The 14,465-nt window shown below is 38.7% G+C and overlaps 2 protein-coding genes across 2 annotated transcripts; one reads left to right on the top strand and one right to left on the bottom strand.

Moving 5' to 3' along the window:
• The first annotated feature begins 4,604 nt into the window (after window positions 1–4,604).
• LOC128859615 (odorant receptor 67d-like) lies at window positions 4,605–6,194 on the top strand. Its single transcript, XM_054096562.1, has 4 exons — window positions 4,605–5,400; window positions 5,486–5,675; window positions 5,805–5,960; window positions 6,038–6,194. Exons 1-4 carry the CDS (start codon window positions 4,643–4,645, stop codon window positions 6,098–6,100), a joined length of 1,167 nt encoding a protein of 388 aa, XP_053952537.1. The 5' UTR covers window positions 4,605–4,642; the 3' UTR covers window positions 6,101–6,194.
• A 972-nt stretch (window positions 6,195–7,166) lies between these two features.
• On the bottom strand, window positions 7,167–8,699 carry LOC128859614 (odorant receptor 67d-like). Its single transcript, XM_054096561.1, has 4 exons — window positions 7,942–8,699; window positions 7,667–7,856; window positions 7,382–7,537; window positions 7,167–7,287 (listed from the first exon to the last, which is right to left on the bottom strand). Exons 1-4 carry the CDS (start codon window positions 8,697–8,699, stop codon window positions 7,225–7,227), a joined length of 1,167 nt encoding a protein of 388 aa, XP_053952536.1. The 3' UTR covers window positions 7,167–7,224.
• Window positions 8,700–14,465: the final 5,766 nt, after the last annotated feature.

Raw genomic sequence — 14,465 nt, 5'->3', positions numbered from 1 at the left:
AAGTAATAATCTTAAAAATGACTATAACACACTCACAATAGCTTTCTTAATACGCGGAAAATCGAATACTTACATATTTCAGATTTCAATTTCCCCCTAACTAGTTTAAAATGTCTAGATTTTAATGAGAAGTAGTGGAAGAAAAGTTTGCAGTTTTGATAAACATATTTTTGAAACCGAATATAGTGAAGACCAAACGATTTTTTGATGTGTAAATGGGAACATATTCTTATAATTTTTAAAATATCTTTCATATTGCCTATTGAAAAAAGCAAGCACTTTCTTCGATTATAATATCAGGCAGCAGATACCTTTTTGTAAGGGAACATGGACTAAATACACTGTGGAAGGTCAACATTTTGGGTAAGTGTTTTGATAGTTGATCGTACTTCATTAAGACCTTCTAAAATCGCTCTCATACGATAGTTTCGATATAACGGTATTAGAAAATTTCCGATGAAAAGTTTTGTACAGTTAGTAACAGAAGTAAGTATACACCGGACACGTTTTCAATTTTTCCCCAATCGATTCCTTCAAACAACCTAAGTTATAACAAAATTGTGTTTTATTTACATGAATGAAATACAAAAATCATATTTAATCCAAACGGCCGCCGTAGTCCTAACCCATTCGGCTACTACCATTCGGAATTCACAGAGAGAACGTAGGTTCGAATCTCGTTGAAACATAAAAATGAAGAAAAACATTTTTCTAATAGCAGTCGCCCCTCGGCAGGCTATGGCAAACCTCCGAGTGTATTTCTGCCATGAAAAAGCTCCTCATAAAAATATCTGCGGATCGGAGTCGGCTTGAAACTGTAGGTCTCTCCATTTGTCGAACAACATCAAGACGGACACCACAAATAAGAGGATGAGCTCGGCCAAACACCCAAAAAGGGTGTTCGCGCCAATTATATACACATACATATAACGAAAAAATTTAAAAAAAGAACAAAATTATAGCTTTTTATATTAAACTTTATAAAAATTCATGTCTCAAAAGTAAGTATACAGTTCATCATATTATTAATTTGTGAAATCAGAAACATAATTAAAATCAAATCCTAGTATTTGGTACAATAGGATAACCATTAGACTTTACAATCGCTTTAAGTCGTGGGGGCGTTGATTTCACCAAGTTTTCAATTACAGCTGGTGGTATTTTATTCCATTCCTCTTGAAGGACGGTTTTCAGTTGTTCGCTATTTCTAATCGGATGTTTACGTATTTGCCGCTTTAAATCTTCCCATAAATGTTCGATTGGGTTGGTATCCGGGGACGGTGGCGGTGTTTTCCGCAGTTTTCGCACATTGTATAACAGCAACTCTCGGACAATGTTGGATGTGTGCTCGGGGTCATTATCCTGCTGTAAGATAAACGTTCCTCCAAGGCCCAATTTCGTAGCGCTTTCCTTTAAATTACTTTTCAAAATTTTTAAATAAATACCAAGTTTCCAACCCCGTTCGCAGCCATACATTCCCAAACCATCACAGCGTCCCCTCCATGCTTCACAGTGCCGCTCATATTGTTTGGATCCAGTTCCCTTTCTTTCCCTAACTTTTCTCCAAACTTTTTCACGGCCATCAGATCCACAGATACTGAACTTACACTCATCAGAAAATGTGTCTTGGTTCCAAAACGTTTGGTCATATTTTTCATGATCTTTTGCGAATGAAATCCGTTTACTCCGATTGACACTACTCACGAAGAGCTTCTTCCTAACATTGCGCCCATGATAACCAGCACTATGCAAAATCCGGCCAATAGTTTGGCTGCTAATTTGTTTTCCAGTCTCATTTTCAACTTCAGATTTCAATTTGGCGACACTTATTTTGGAGATTGTCATGATTTTCCGTACGACTAAGCTTTTTTCTCTCGGACTTACGAGCGGCGGACGCCCACAACGCTCTTTATTAGTAGCGCTTCCCACACTTTTATATTGATTCTCAATCTTTTGAACTGTAGCAAAACTCCTTTATATCAAACGACCGATTTCTCGCAATGATTTATGCTTCTTGTGATATTTTATAATCAGATTTTTTAAATCATCAGAAAGCTCTGTTCCTCTTGGTGCCATTACTAAAATTGCCATTACCTAAATTTTTATACTCACTTTAATTATTTCCTTTTAATAGCTTTAACTTCTTTAATCAATACGTAAAAATAAAATACGAATGTTTGCGAAACTACAGGCAATAAGCAGCGAATGAGATTCTAAAAAAAAACATGAGTTGCCACATCTAAATATTACGATAATTATTAAGCACATGTAGTGTATGCTGAAGGGTCACCCTCTTTCTTCAATTCAGCATGACTATCAAAGGCTTCCAAAACCTTGGAAACCGTACCTCGACTGGTATTGCCTTCTTTACCAGAAGGAGGAAGCTTGATGGACTCGTTTTGCCTAAGCTAAAAGGAGTCACAATCCAGCTATCCTTCTGGTAGTGCAAAGGTGTCTTTGGGAAAAAGTGGGGTCTTTCTCCTAGCAAAATCGTATAATAAGACTTATTATCACCTATGCATCATTGGTCTGGATGAGTAGACTCTCTCTTGTGAGAGTCAGGAGGACCTTACCGAAACTACAACGCACTGCCGCCATCTGTTGCACAGGAGCTTTTCCGACTATCTCAGCTCTGGCATTAGATGCTCTGATTCGTTTACCACTACTTGATGCTTTCATCCAAGCAGAGGCCTTGAAGGCCATCTGCAGGCTGAAACACCATGGGAACTGGTACGGCCCTTGCCGGCGATTGGATAACAGGGAAAGAAGCATGGACTTCGATCCAACGATCAAAAGCATGCCCCTTGACTTCAAGCCAGCAAGAGTCGTACTTGAAAAAATATACCGTGGAGTGCTGCCAGAGGCTCAATTGTGGTCAAACTCTGGAAATGAGCTCGGTAAACACTCTTTTCGCATTTTCATGGATGGGCCCAGGACCGAGCACGGTACCGGCTATGTTGTCTACGAAGAATCCAGCGCGACAAAACTATAATTTGCTCTTGGATTGCACTCATCTGTGTTTCAAGCGGAGGTGTATGCTGTTCAAGAAGCGATTCATTTTGTTGTCGAAAACAGATGGAGAAGCATATCTGTATGTGTCGACAACAAAGCTGCGCTCATGGCCTTAGACAGCCCTCCAACCACTTCAAGGGTAGTAGCCTGTAAAAAAAGATTGTAATATGTCGGCAGGTATAATATCCTGATGCTAACATGGGTCGCGGGACACATGGGTATGGGTAGCAACGAGACTTCTGACGCTTTAGCTAGGATGGGCTCTGAAGTCAAATTCTTTGACCCGAAGCCCGTTCTGCCACTTGCTTCTGCAGCCATCAAACCACGGTTATCAAACGGAAGACTTCAACCCATAAGCGAGCTGATCTTTCCTGACATGTTCGTTCGTCTGTCGCAGATTCTCCTGTCATTAAGCGGAAGGGAATGTTGCAGCTGATTGTACTGATGACGAGCCATTTTTTATAGGCGAAGCACATGGAAAAGGTAGGCATCTCAGACAGTGCGCTCTGCCCAGCATGTGAAGAGGAGGATGAGACGGGGGACCCCTTTCTATGCATCTGTCCGGCCTTTGCTCGACGAAGTTTGAAAGACGCAGTTACATCGCAGCTAATAAATGTTTACATATTGTTTTTATAGAAAAATGTTCAATGTACTTAATTTTTATTGCATGTGGGACATATGCATATGTTCGAGGGATCCAACTTAAAAAAAATGTATAACACGTTCTTTAAGTAATATTTTATACATTGGTAGAGAAAAATATTTCAGTAATAGTTCATAAGATTTTAAACTTATCGTAAGTTTCGTCAAAAAAGGACAAAAAACAAAAGCGTAGGTCTCAAAGCATGGTGATAAGTATTCAGGAGTGGCCGACAGCGAACTCGAAGGAATCAGCTGATTTGCTGACATCACTTGGGATCTGATTGAGTTGGCTATATAAAAAAAAACCACTTCGTTGCCGTCTGAACAACAACTGTTCGGACGAATGCAAGGATACTCGTACGTGTGAAATTGAGGGTTACAATTTTGCTATGCGCCAAGGCTGAGGAAACAACATAACATATTTATAATACGTACCTGTATATACGTAGATTACATTGAGTGTAGGCGTAAAATATTATTCTAATCATTTTCACACAAGAGGTGTAAGTTTACTTCTCAGCGTTGTCAATCAGAAATTAATTACTGCTCTGCTTCCATAAGGGGCGGCCGTGGCTGACTTTGACTGTGCATGGCATATCGTATTCACAGCTAGTACGAAGGTTATTTGTGCGATTTGAATTTCCAAGTGTTTAACAATTGAAAAGCGTAGATAATTTTTGTATAGCAGCGATCACACCTCACACCACAAATACATTTTTTTGCTTGAAGAAGGTTCTCATGAAAATCATATACGATTTTGAGGTTCACCACAAATTTTTAAGGTAATCTCGGCCTTAACCTATCAACGTACAACGCGGTCTACAATTAAAATTAGAGAGTAATTATTTCCATTGACAGCTTAACTGTTTGTTTTGATAAGTAAACTCAGTTTCTTGTGGTTTAATAAATCTATAAAATAGAACGGTTTTATGTTTCACAGGTGAAGAATAATTTTATATAGTTACTTTAACTTCTTAGCCCCTACGACATGGCTGTAAAAAATATTCGACCTTCGCAGTCACTTGCAAAAATCATTAAGGCCTTTCGACTCATTTCCGGAGTGGTCGGCGCTGATGTGTACGATGTGAATTATAGAGTTAACATTATTACCGTTATAGTGATAATCTGCATTACCATATATTTCATCTTCACTGCCACCACTGTGGCGAATGTATTTTCGGAGAATTGGAAATACATGCTGGAGGCATCCTGTATGGTGGGCAGCGTTTTGCAGGGCGTCACCAAACTTATTTCGGCCATTGTTTTCGCCAAAGATATCTCCACGGTATGCTCAGAATTAGAATGGCTCTATAGTGAATACGAAACTAAGGGCGAGGCCTATTGTAAGGCTTTGAATGAGTGTTGCGAGCGCGTATGGCAATTTATCAAAATGGTTGGAAACATTTACGCTATCGCTGTTGTAGGAATATTATTTTTGACAGCCGTTATGGTCATCGTAACCGACAAGCAAGTTTATGTAATGCAATTCCTTATACCTGGGGTGGACGTTGAGACGAATTTTGGTTATTTGACTACATTGATTGTGCACACTGTGCTGTTAATAGCTGGCGGTTTTGGACTCTTTGCGGGCGATCTATTTTTTTTGTTCTTTCTGGGACAACCGGAATTGTTTCGCGATCTTTTGGTATTGAAAGTAGAACACCTTAATAAGGTTTCTACCAAAAACAATGTAATAACTGAAAGACTATTGATCGATATTATTGAATGGCATCAATACTACACAGAGTAAGAATTTTGCGATTTATAAGTGTGTGATTTTTATCGTTCGATGTGCATACATACATACATCTACATCTATCATTAATTTCAGTTACAACAAGCGTTGCAATCGAATATTTTATTACATCATCACCATGCAAATTGTGACATCGGGCATTTCAATCATTTGCACTATGTATATTATTTTAATGGGAGATTGGCCAGGCGCATACCTGTACATTGTGGTCGCATTCAGTGGACTTTATCTTTATTGTATTATTGGCACAAAAATCGAGACTTGTGTAAGTTAAATGAGTATTTGAAGAAAGGCTAGTGAAGACTTATTCTTTATTATATGTCTCACATTCGTATGTGGCAGATTTTGAAGCCAAACCGAATATCCTTATTTAATATTTCTCGTATTTCCACAGAATCAAGCGTTTTATGAAGAGCTTTACAACATTAACTGGTACAATTTGGACGTAAAAAATCAGAAAATGATGGTATTTATTTTGAAGAAGTCTCAAAGTCCCAGTGAAATAAAAATTGGCGGATTCCTACCACTCTCCGTACAAACAGCACTTTCGGTAATTTATGAGAAATTTCTCGAATATGAATCAGAAAGTAAGTCACTGCTGTTACTACTTTTCTTTTTTAACTTTAGATAACAAAATCGATTTATGGAATATTTACAATGATGTTACGCTTTTTGGATGAGAACCAATGAAGTTATGTTAAATAAATTAGTTTTTAGTTTTGAGCTGATCAAACATGATTGCTCCAAATATAAAGTAAATACATAATAAATACTTATAAAGCGGCGTTTAAATATTTTAATTTGGGAGCTCCGATTAATAGTCCCAATATAGGCTCTAATAGATTTTTTTGTTACCGCATAAATACAATTTTAAAGAGTACAGGTTTTCAATAAGTTCCTTAATTCCTTATAATTGCCTTATATCGCTCAAGAGCTTAGTCTTTTTTTGCTGGGCCTAGGTGAAGGCTATTTAGTTCCGGTGGAGTGAGTAATGGCATCTCATAAAGAAAGACAAGCTCCTCCTTTCCTCATTTGGCTCATCTTGCAGCGTATATTGTATCAAGTCAAACAATTTTTATGGAAACATGTTGTCACTCCAATACGTTTCTCGGGGCAGCGATTTAACAGTCTTCCCAAACTGCCTTGATAGTACCGATTCACCCAACCTAGTCTTTACTCCTCTTCAGTTAAGTAGTTGGCCGATGAACTTACCCAGAAGGTGAATGGTCCACACCTATCCCATTCATAACTCACAGCCTTCTTAATATCTGGGGAGACTACAAGACGTAAATCCTTTGGCGAAGAAGGTTTTTCGATGATTGAAATGCAATTCGAGACTGGTAAGCGCGTTTTCCGTGGACTTAGCAGACATCAATCTAATAACCCTCGACAAATATTCCGGATATGCACTTATTTGTGTATAAGTTATGAATTTCCCTCACATATACATTTTAATCGTGTTTTCACTTTCTCGAGAAATATTCAGGGATTTCACCTACAAATTATTGGGCTATGCAGAAATTTACAAGGACATACAAAAAGGTTTGGTGGTTAGTCGCTCTATGAACGTCGCTCAGCTGTCAAATCATATTATCGATAGTTATCATGCAGCTAAAAAAGCACCCAATACAATCAACTAAATATAAAACCGCTCTTCGCCGTGTGCTCTACACAGCATTTATAATTCACTGCTTTAGATTTATTTTGCGACTGCCGCACTTAACATACCTATACGTTTTATTTATTATTGCATCATTTGGGGTTAAGCACTCAATCTTAATAAAAGTATTGGAAATATATTTTTATATATCCTTTCACTGCTCCTCATCCAAGAAGCCCAACATCATTGTAAATAATCCGTAAATTGATTTTGTTATCTAAAAAAAAAGAACAAAGAAAAAAAAACACAATTATAAAAAATGATCTGTTATATTTCTCACGCGTCAAATTGAAAATGGCGTTCGTCCTTACCGAAAGTGCAGTTTGTACGGATAGTGGCAAGACTCCGCCAATTTTTATTTCACTGGGGCTTTGGGACTTCTTCAAAATAAATACCATCATTTTCTGATTTTTTACGTCAAAATTATACCAGTTAATGTTGTAAAGCTCCTCATAAAACGCTTGATTCTGTGGAAGCACGAGATATATTAAATAGGGATATCCGGTTTGGCTTCAAAATCTGCCACATACAAATATGTGACATATAATAAAGAATAAGTTTTCACTAGCCTTTCTTCAAATACTCATTTAACTTACACAAGTCTCGATTTTTGTGCCAATAATACAATAAAGATAAAGTCCACAAACAGCTACCATAATATACAAGTATGCGCCTGGCCAATCTCCCATTAAAATAATATACATAGTGCAAATGATTGAAATGCCCGATGTCACAATTTGCATGGTGATTATGTAATAAAATATTCGATTGCAACGCTTGTTGTAACTGAAATTAATGATAGATGTAGATGTATGTATGTATGCACATCGAACGATAAAAATCACACACTTATAAATCGCAAAATTCTTACTCTGTGTAGTATTGATGCCATTCAATAATATCGATCAATAGTCTTTCAGTTATTACATTGCGTTCGGCAGAAACCTCATTTAGGTTTTTTACTTTTAATACCAAAAGATCGCGAAATAATTCTGGCTGCCCTAGGTAAATCAGGAAGAATAAATCTCCTGCAAAGAGACCAAAACCGCCAGCTAAAAATACCACAGTTTGCACAACCATTGTAGTCAAATAACCAAAATGCGTATTGACGTCGATTCCAGGAAGAAAGAAATGCATTACATAAACTTGCTTGCCAGTTACGATAACCAAAATGACAGTTAAAAGGAGTATACCAAATACTGAGGCAGCATAGAGTTGGCCGACCAGTTTTATAATTTGCCATACGCGCTCGCAACACTCATTCAAAGCCTTACAATAGGCCTCACCCTTAGTTTCGTATTCACTATAGAGCTTTTCTAATTCCAAGCGCATTCCAGAGATGGATTTCGTGTAACAGATCCCCGAAATAAGTTTGGTGATGCCCTGCAATACGCTGCCCACCATACAGGATGCCTCCAACATGTATTTCCAATTTTCCGAAAATACATTCGCTACCGTTGAAGCAGTGAAGATGAAATAAATGGTAATACAGATTATCACTATAACGGTTATAATGTTGATTTTATAATCCATATTGGAGACGTCAGCACCGACCACTCCGGAAATGAAGCGAGCCATCCTTATTATTTTTGCGAATGATTGAGAAGGTTGGATTTTTTTAATAGCCATGACGTAATTTTTGGAAATGAAGGAAAATTCACTCAAAATAGTTTGTAACTTGTGATATAAAAACTGGCATGGCATGGTATTTATACACTTGAACTGCGTTTGCTCATCAAAATATGTAATTAACCTGTCGTAGGTAATAAGTGCTTCACAATTAATAATACTACATTCACACCGTGGGAATATTTTACACCTCAATCATGGAATATTAAGGCTTTTTTACAGTTGCAACGCCTAGGGTAAAGGATTTTAGACCGCACTCAGTGTGATATTTTCAGAGCATTTTGTTGGTTGATTTAGCTCAAGTCTGCGGTATGAACAGTGGATTTTTTGCTTTTATGTTATTGAATGATGGAATGAAAATGAGGTTCGCACTTCGACCTCATGGTGTTATATTTTGTGCCCTCTACGCATGACAGTACCTCATCTAAGGCCAGCTCTCTCCTTAAACCTATGATGGCGCTGACCTTGGGCTGAACGCATGTGCCTTTCTTCCGACTGCATGCTGCCGAGATGTTTCATCTTTCTTCTCGCGATAGCATCACATTCGAGAAGAAGGTGCGTTGGAGTTTCCGCATCCTCTTTAGCCAATGCATCCGCTACTTCGTTACCATTTACTTCAATGCACTCAAATACTAATGAGGACTCACCCTCAAAGAATGATAACGCCTTGAGTGCCACCTAGCTGCCGCTCAGAATGACGATTCGTTCCTTCTGGAGATTGCTATCTAAATTGATCTCTGAACATAGGTGTTAGAAAAATTAATCATCGATCCAAAGGAAAAAATATGCGTTGATGCCCCGTGATGTCGAAAGGCGAAAACAAGGCGTCTCTGTATGCCGTGGTAACTGGCACAGGAGGGATAATTGGGAACAAAAAATGGATCAGAAAGTTATATACATATATCATTAATCACATAATTGTCTGTTCCGAAGCCCAATTTTCAAGGAGCGTCTCTGAGGTTGTGTCGTTTAGAACCAGAACGCTATTATACCATATATTCCAGACTGTTACAGCCAGTCTCGAATACTATGGAACATTAGTTCGCAAATAGTCTAGGATTAAAAAATGGAAGATAAGGGTTAACATTTTTCATAAAGCTGACCCTCGTGATATTCTATTGATTTCTATCAGAAATCGATTTAGCTTATTTCTGCACGCAATGCATGGGCAGAGTAGCGTTACTTTGCTCTCAGTGAACTTAACAGCATCAGCTGATGTTCGTGATGTCACCCTCGTGCAATTGATGATCAATGTGACAAGATTAATGTTTGCGTAACTTGATCATTTTTTAAATCCATTTCTTTATTGCGATTAAGTCTATTTAATTTATTTAGGAGAAAAAACAGTTATGGAATACACCCAGTGGTGCAACCAGTTACTAATTTTAAGACACATAATAATTTAGACTAATTTGTTTTGTAGATTTTCTCTTCAGTCTGGTGAAGGTTATGGGATCTGCAATTTTTTTTTATGACAAGAGGGTTTGAGTGCGATTGGAGTCATGTGTTGTGTGATGTGCCAGATTTTCTTCAGTTAATGTGCATTTGTAATATAATAACGGGTGTTTGTGATCATATTGAGGGTTTTCGACTGGAATCTTTGAACTATTTTGATGTTGGAGTTAGCTGCAGTGCCCCAAATTTGAATGCCATATGTCCATATCGGTTTCAAGAAAGCTGAGTAAATTGAGAGCTTCCTTTCGACAGAAACATGAGCATTTCGATGTAGTAGCCAATATAAGCTTCTGAGTTTTATTCCTGGAGCCTTCTTGGTTTAGCATTTTTTTGATCTCTAGCCTCGGGCTTTAGTTCTTTCTGCCTGACATTTTTTAACCTCTTTTAATTAAAATGAGATGTTTTTAATTATGCAAAATACAATTTTTTTTAACTAGTTTAATAATTCACTCAGCTCTATTTAGATTTACTTTTTTCATTATCTGGTCACATAGTCGGCGATTCATCATTGTTGATGTTGGTGATTATTCGGGTCTTATTTGTCTGTGAAATTTCTTCGCTTTATTGATATTTTTTTCCAAGTTTGTTCTTCTTCTTCTCTTTCGAACAGTCAAATCCCTCGCAACTGAGGAGCCACCCAGTTTTGAATATAAAAACCATTTTAAATTGACACTTACACCCTGTTTCAGGTGTTTGGTCGAGCACCTCCCCCATTTGTGGCGTGCGTCTTCATGTTGTTCCACAAATGGAGGGACCTACAGTTTTAAGCCGACTGCAGATATTTTTTATGAGGAGATTTCCAAGGCAGAAATACACTCGCAGGTCTGCCATTGCCTGCCGAGGGGCGACTGCTATTAATATAGAAAAATGTGGCCACCGTCTATAGGTTTGTTCTTACAAAATGTGGGTTAGTAATGGTGCACGAGTATGTACGTTCAGGTGCTGCCTTTCTGTTCCAAAAATGCTGTTGGACAGTACTAAGAGATTCTGATGGGTAACATTCTTTGAATAATGCATTCATTGATGCATAATTGCAATTTAGAGTTATTGAACCGATAAATTTATAGTTTTGCTCGGGCACACGCCATTAAAAAAAACAACAAAAACATGCTGCCTAAGCACCTGCTTCCACACAAAATCGTTCCTTACTGCTTAAATGCTTCCAACGATTTGTATATTAGAAAGAAATCACAAAATGCACCTTTTGCTGCCAATCTATTCAACTACGCATAGCCGTACATAGCATATTAACGTAAGGTTCCATCTGCAGTATGGCGGAAGCTCCTGCATCTTTAACATATCATTACCATTTTATCGTTTTGATCAGAGCTACCTCGTATTATACAAACATCTCTCGAATTACCGAATCAATCCGTTTTTACTTCGTAAGGGATTTTTCACCCTCGCTTATAGTACATATGTATGTACATGCATTTACAAGTCTACTTATGCGTATGCATGTGTACCTACATATATGTACAAGTTTGAGTGTGCACGCTTATTGTTCTGCACACTTAAATGTGTTTATTGGTTTTTCTTTCCACCGTAGAACGGAACGTGCCAACATTATTTCGCCTTGCCTCCTTATCCTTACGTCGAAAGATGCCGACGAAGGATTGCGTCATAAGCAGTCAAAGATATGCTCAACATATCCTTCGTATCTACATTCAAGCAATGACGCATTTATGATGTGTGCGGGGCGTGTAGTCATATGAGTATACTCGTATATGGCAGTAGTGGAATAAACACAGCTGGAACGTTTAAACGTTCGTTCTGAATTCGTACTCGTATCAAAGTATGCACATATGTATGTGTGTACGTATATAGTATGCAAAAATTTACCTACTACTTGCAATATTTGCTTATGTATGAGTCTCGCGAAAAGTTGCAAATGTGCGCAAAAACGCCAACAGATTATGAGATCCAATATTGAAAGGCGAGATCGGGCAAGATGTTTCAAATTGAATTGTTAAGTTAAGGGGGCGTGAATAAAGGTGCCGAAGTGGTGTGGGCGTTGTGACAGTGTGTGCAGCTGAAAATTATTTCATTGTTGAACACAATAAATAGTAAACACTTAAAGACGTCGCTATATTTGGGTAAGATTTATAGGTTCAATTCTCTCGGAATATATTCAATAAGCAAATTAGGCAACATTTTTGAAAATCTTTACATTAGCATTTTGAACTGGATGCATTCAAGAGTTGTCTCGGAAAGTCCTCCTGGAGGCAAACTCATCTATGTGTGGATATAAATTTACACTTCTACCATCTTTGAACTCGCTGAGTATCTGTATGGGTTATTGGCTTTCTCCATGGTAGGTAGGTAGGTAAGATGGCAAGAGTACCCCAGGTACACTTCAAGTAGCACTTACGTGCCATTTTGATACCATAATGTGGACCACCACCTGTAAAAAGATGAAGAGAAAAACCGTCTACAGCCATCCAGTGCTGTTGATGTAGTGGAGGAGAGAAAAGGGAGCTAGGCCGGAGAATTTCTTGAAGTCATCCCCAAAGGCCACGCTAAGGAATCTCAAGCGCCTAGCCGCCAGAGCCGGAGATTTGCAGAGAAAGTGTTCCACAGTCACTTTCTCTGCAGGATCCCCACAGCTTCTGCAGTAGGAGTTGTACGGAGTTCCAAGCTTCTCCGCATGAGTACCGATCACGCACTGACCAGTGAATACCGCCATGAGTTTGGAAATTGAATGGCGAGGGATTCCCATCACCTTAAGCGTTCTGTTTCTATCGTATTGAGGCCATAGTGTTTTCGAAATAGCACACGATGAGACAGACCTTGCGCTTTTCCTAGAAAGAAATTGTGTAGTTTCGAAATTGTGCCCCTCTGGCAAGCTCATCGGCAATTTCATTTCCCTCTATATTCTTGTGCCCAGGAACCCAGATAAGGCAAATGTTTCCTGCACGTTGGAGACGTTTGAGATCCTCCTTACAGGAGTTCACCAGAAGAGAGCTGCAATACGGCGACGACAGGGCCGTGGTCGCAGCTTGATTATCGGAAAAAATATTAATGTCTCCCACCCAAAAGCGATTCCGAAGCATTCTGCATGCCTGCAGGATCGCGAAGACCTCGGCTTGAAAAACGCGGTTTGTTTCCGGCAGTTTAAAGGAGACCGAAATGCTGGCTGATTTAGATTAAACCCCTGCTCCCACTCCAGACTCCATTTTGGATCCGTCAGTGAAAACAGAGGTTTCTATATCCGTACCGACTCTCCCCTCTTTCCGATATTGCCTGCTCGGAAAGATAGCCCTAGCACAACCCTCAAAGCACAGTTTGCGGATGGAGAGGTCAGTGCGAATAACAGAGAAGGAAGGGGAGATCTGCTTCAAGATGCTACTATGTCCTACAGGAAGTTGTCTCCAAAGGCCAATCTCCTTTCAACCTTATAGCACTCTGAGCAGCAATGGATTTAACCTGCAGATCCACAGGAAGTAAGTGCAGAATAACGTTGAGCGCAGCAGTGGGACATGTTCTACAAAAACCACGTGGCTTAAGACCCCATTTTTTGCCGAACATAGATTTACAGGCGTAGAAGGCTATATTGGTCTTCTTAACTCGATTTTCTATGTGCAGCTTCTAGTGGAGCTTGGGGTCAAGTATTAGACCAAGATGCTTGACTTCCGAGGAAAGAATAAGACACTAGTTGATAAGTCTTGGAAGCTTAAAAGGTGGAGGCTTGTATTTTCTGGTGAATAGCATCAACTCCGTTTTGTCAGAGTTGACTCTGAGACCGCAACTGGCAGCCCATCTACTGAGTGCAGCCAGTGCATCTTCGAAAATATCAGCCATTACTGATGGGAAGGGACCTGAGACCATTAAGACCAAGTCATCGGCATATGCTACCACCTTTCTCCATATTTCACAAGATATTGCATGGGCTTACACCTGCCCCCATAACATTTTTACAGGGTATAAATGTACATGACAAGGTGACTTGAGAATAAATGAAATTTAAAATTCGGATAAAGCGATTAAACTTATAGTAGAAAGCTTCAGCACATCTTTGCCTAGCGCGAATAAGGTCGAGACAGCCCAGCTCTATCTTGGGTTAATTAAGGGAACTGAGTTTGAATGAAGCACTGTAATGAGTAGTGGCCAAAAAGTCCATGAGGTCGAAGTGCAAACCTCAATTTGATTGATTCATTCAATCAGTCAAGTAGATACGAGTATGAGCCCTTGGCTGGTATAATTTTTATTCAAGATTTGGTAAAGTGTTTTAAATATTTATATTAAGAGTTTTACTTAGATAAAAATATTGAATATAATAAAAAATTATAAGCTTTCCCCTAATATAGCTGA

The sequence above is a fragment of the Anastrepha ludens genome, chromosome 4 (assembly GCF_028408465.1).
Source record: "Anastrepha ludens isolate Willacy chromosome 4, idAnaLude1.1, whole genome shotgun sequence".
Lineage (NCBI taxonomy): Eukaryota > Metazoa > Arthropoda > Insecta > Diptera > Tephritidae > Anastrepha > Anastrepha ludens.
The sequence above is the reverse complement of the archived record's forward strand: the minus strand, read 5'-3'. Positions and strand labels throughout refer to the sequence as shown.

Coding starts and splice junctions, on each gene's coding strand:
- LOC128859615 (XM_054096562.1), top strand. CDS start 4,643: ATGGCTGTAAAAAATATTCGACCTTCGCAGTCACTTGCAAAAATCATT. Junction 5,401..5,485: donor TGGCATCAATACTACACAGA/GTAAGAATTTTG, acceptor CATTAATTTCAG/TTACAACAAGCGTTGCAATC. Junction 5,961..6,037: donor CCGTACAAACAGCACTTTCG/GTAATTTATGAG, acceptor TTTTAACTTTAG/ATAACAAAATCGATTTATGG.
- LOC128859614 (XM_054096561.1), bottom strand. CDS start 8,699: ATGGCTATTAAAAAAATCCAACCTTCTCAATCATTCGCAAAAATAATA. Junction 7,857..7,941: donor TGGCATCAATACTACACAGA/GTAAGAATTTTG, acceptor CATTAATTTCAG/TTACAACAAGCGTTGCAATC. Junction 7,538..7,666: donor GCACAAAAATCGAGACTTGT/GTAAGTTAAATG, acceptor GTGCTTCCACAG/AATCAAGCGTTTTATGAGGA.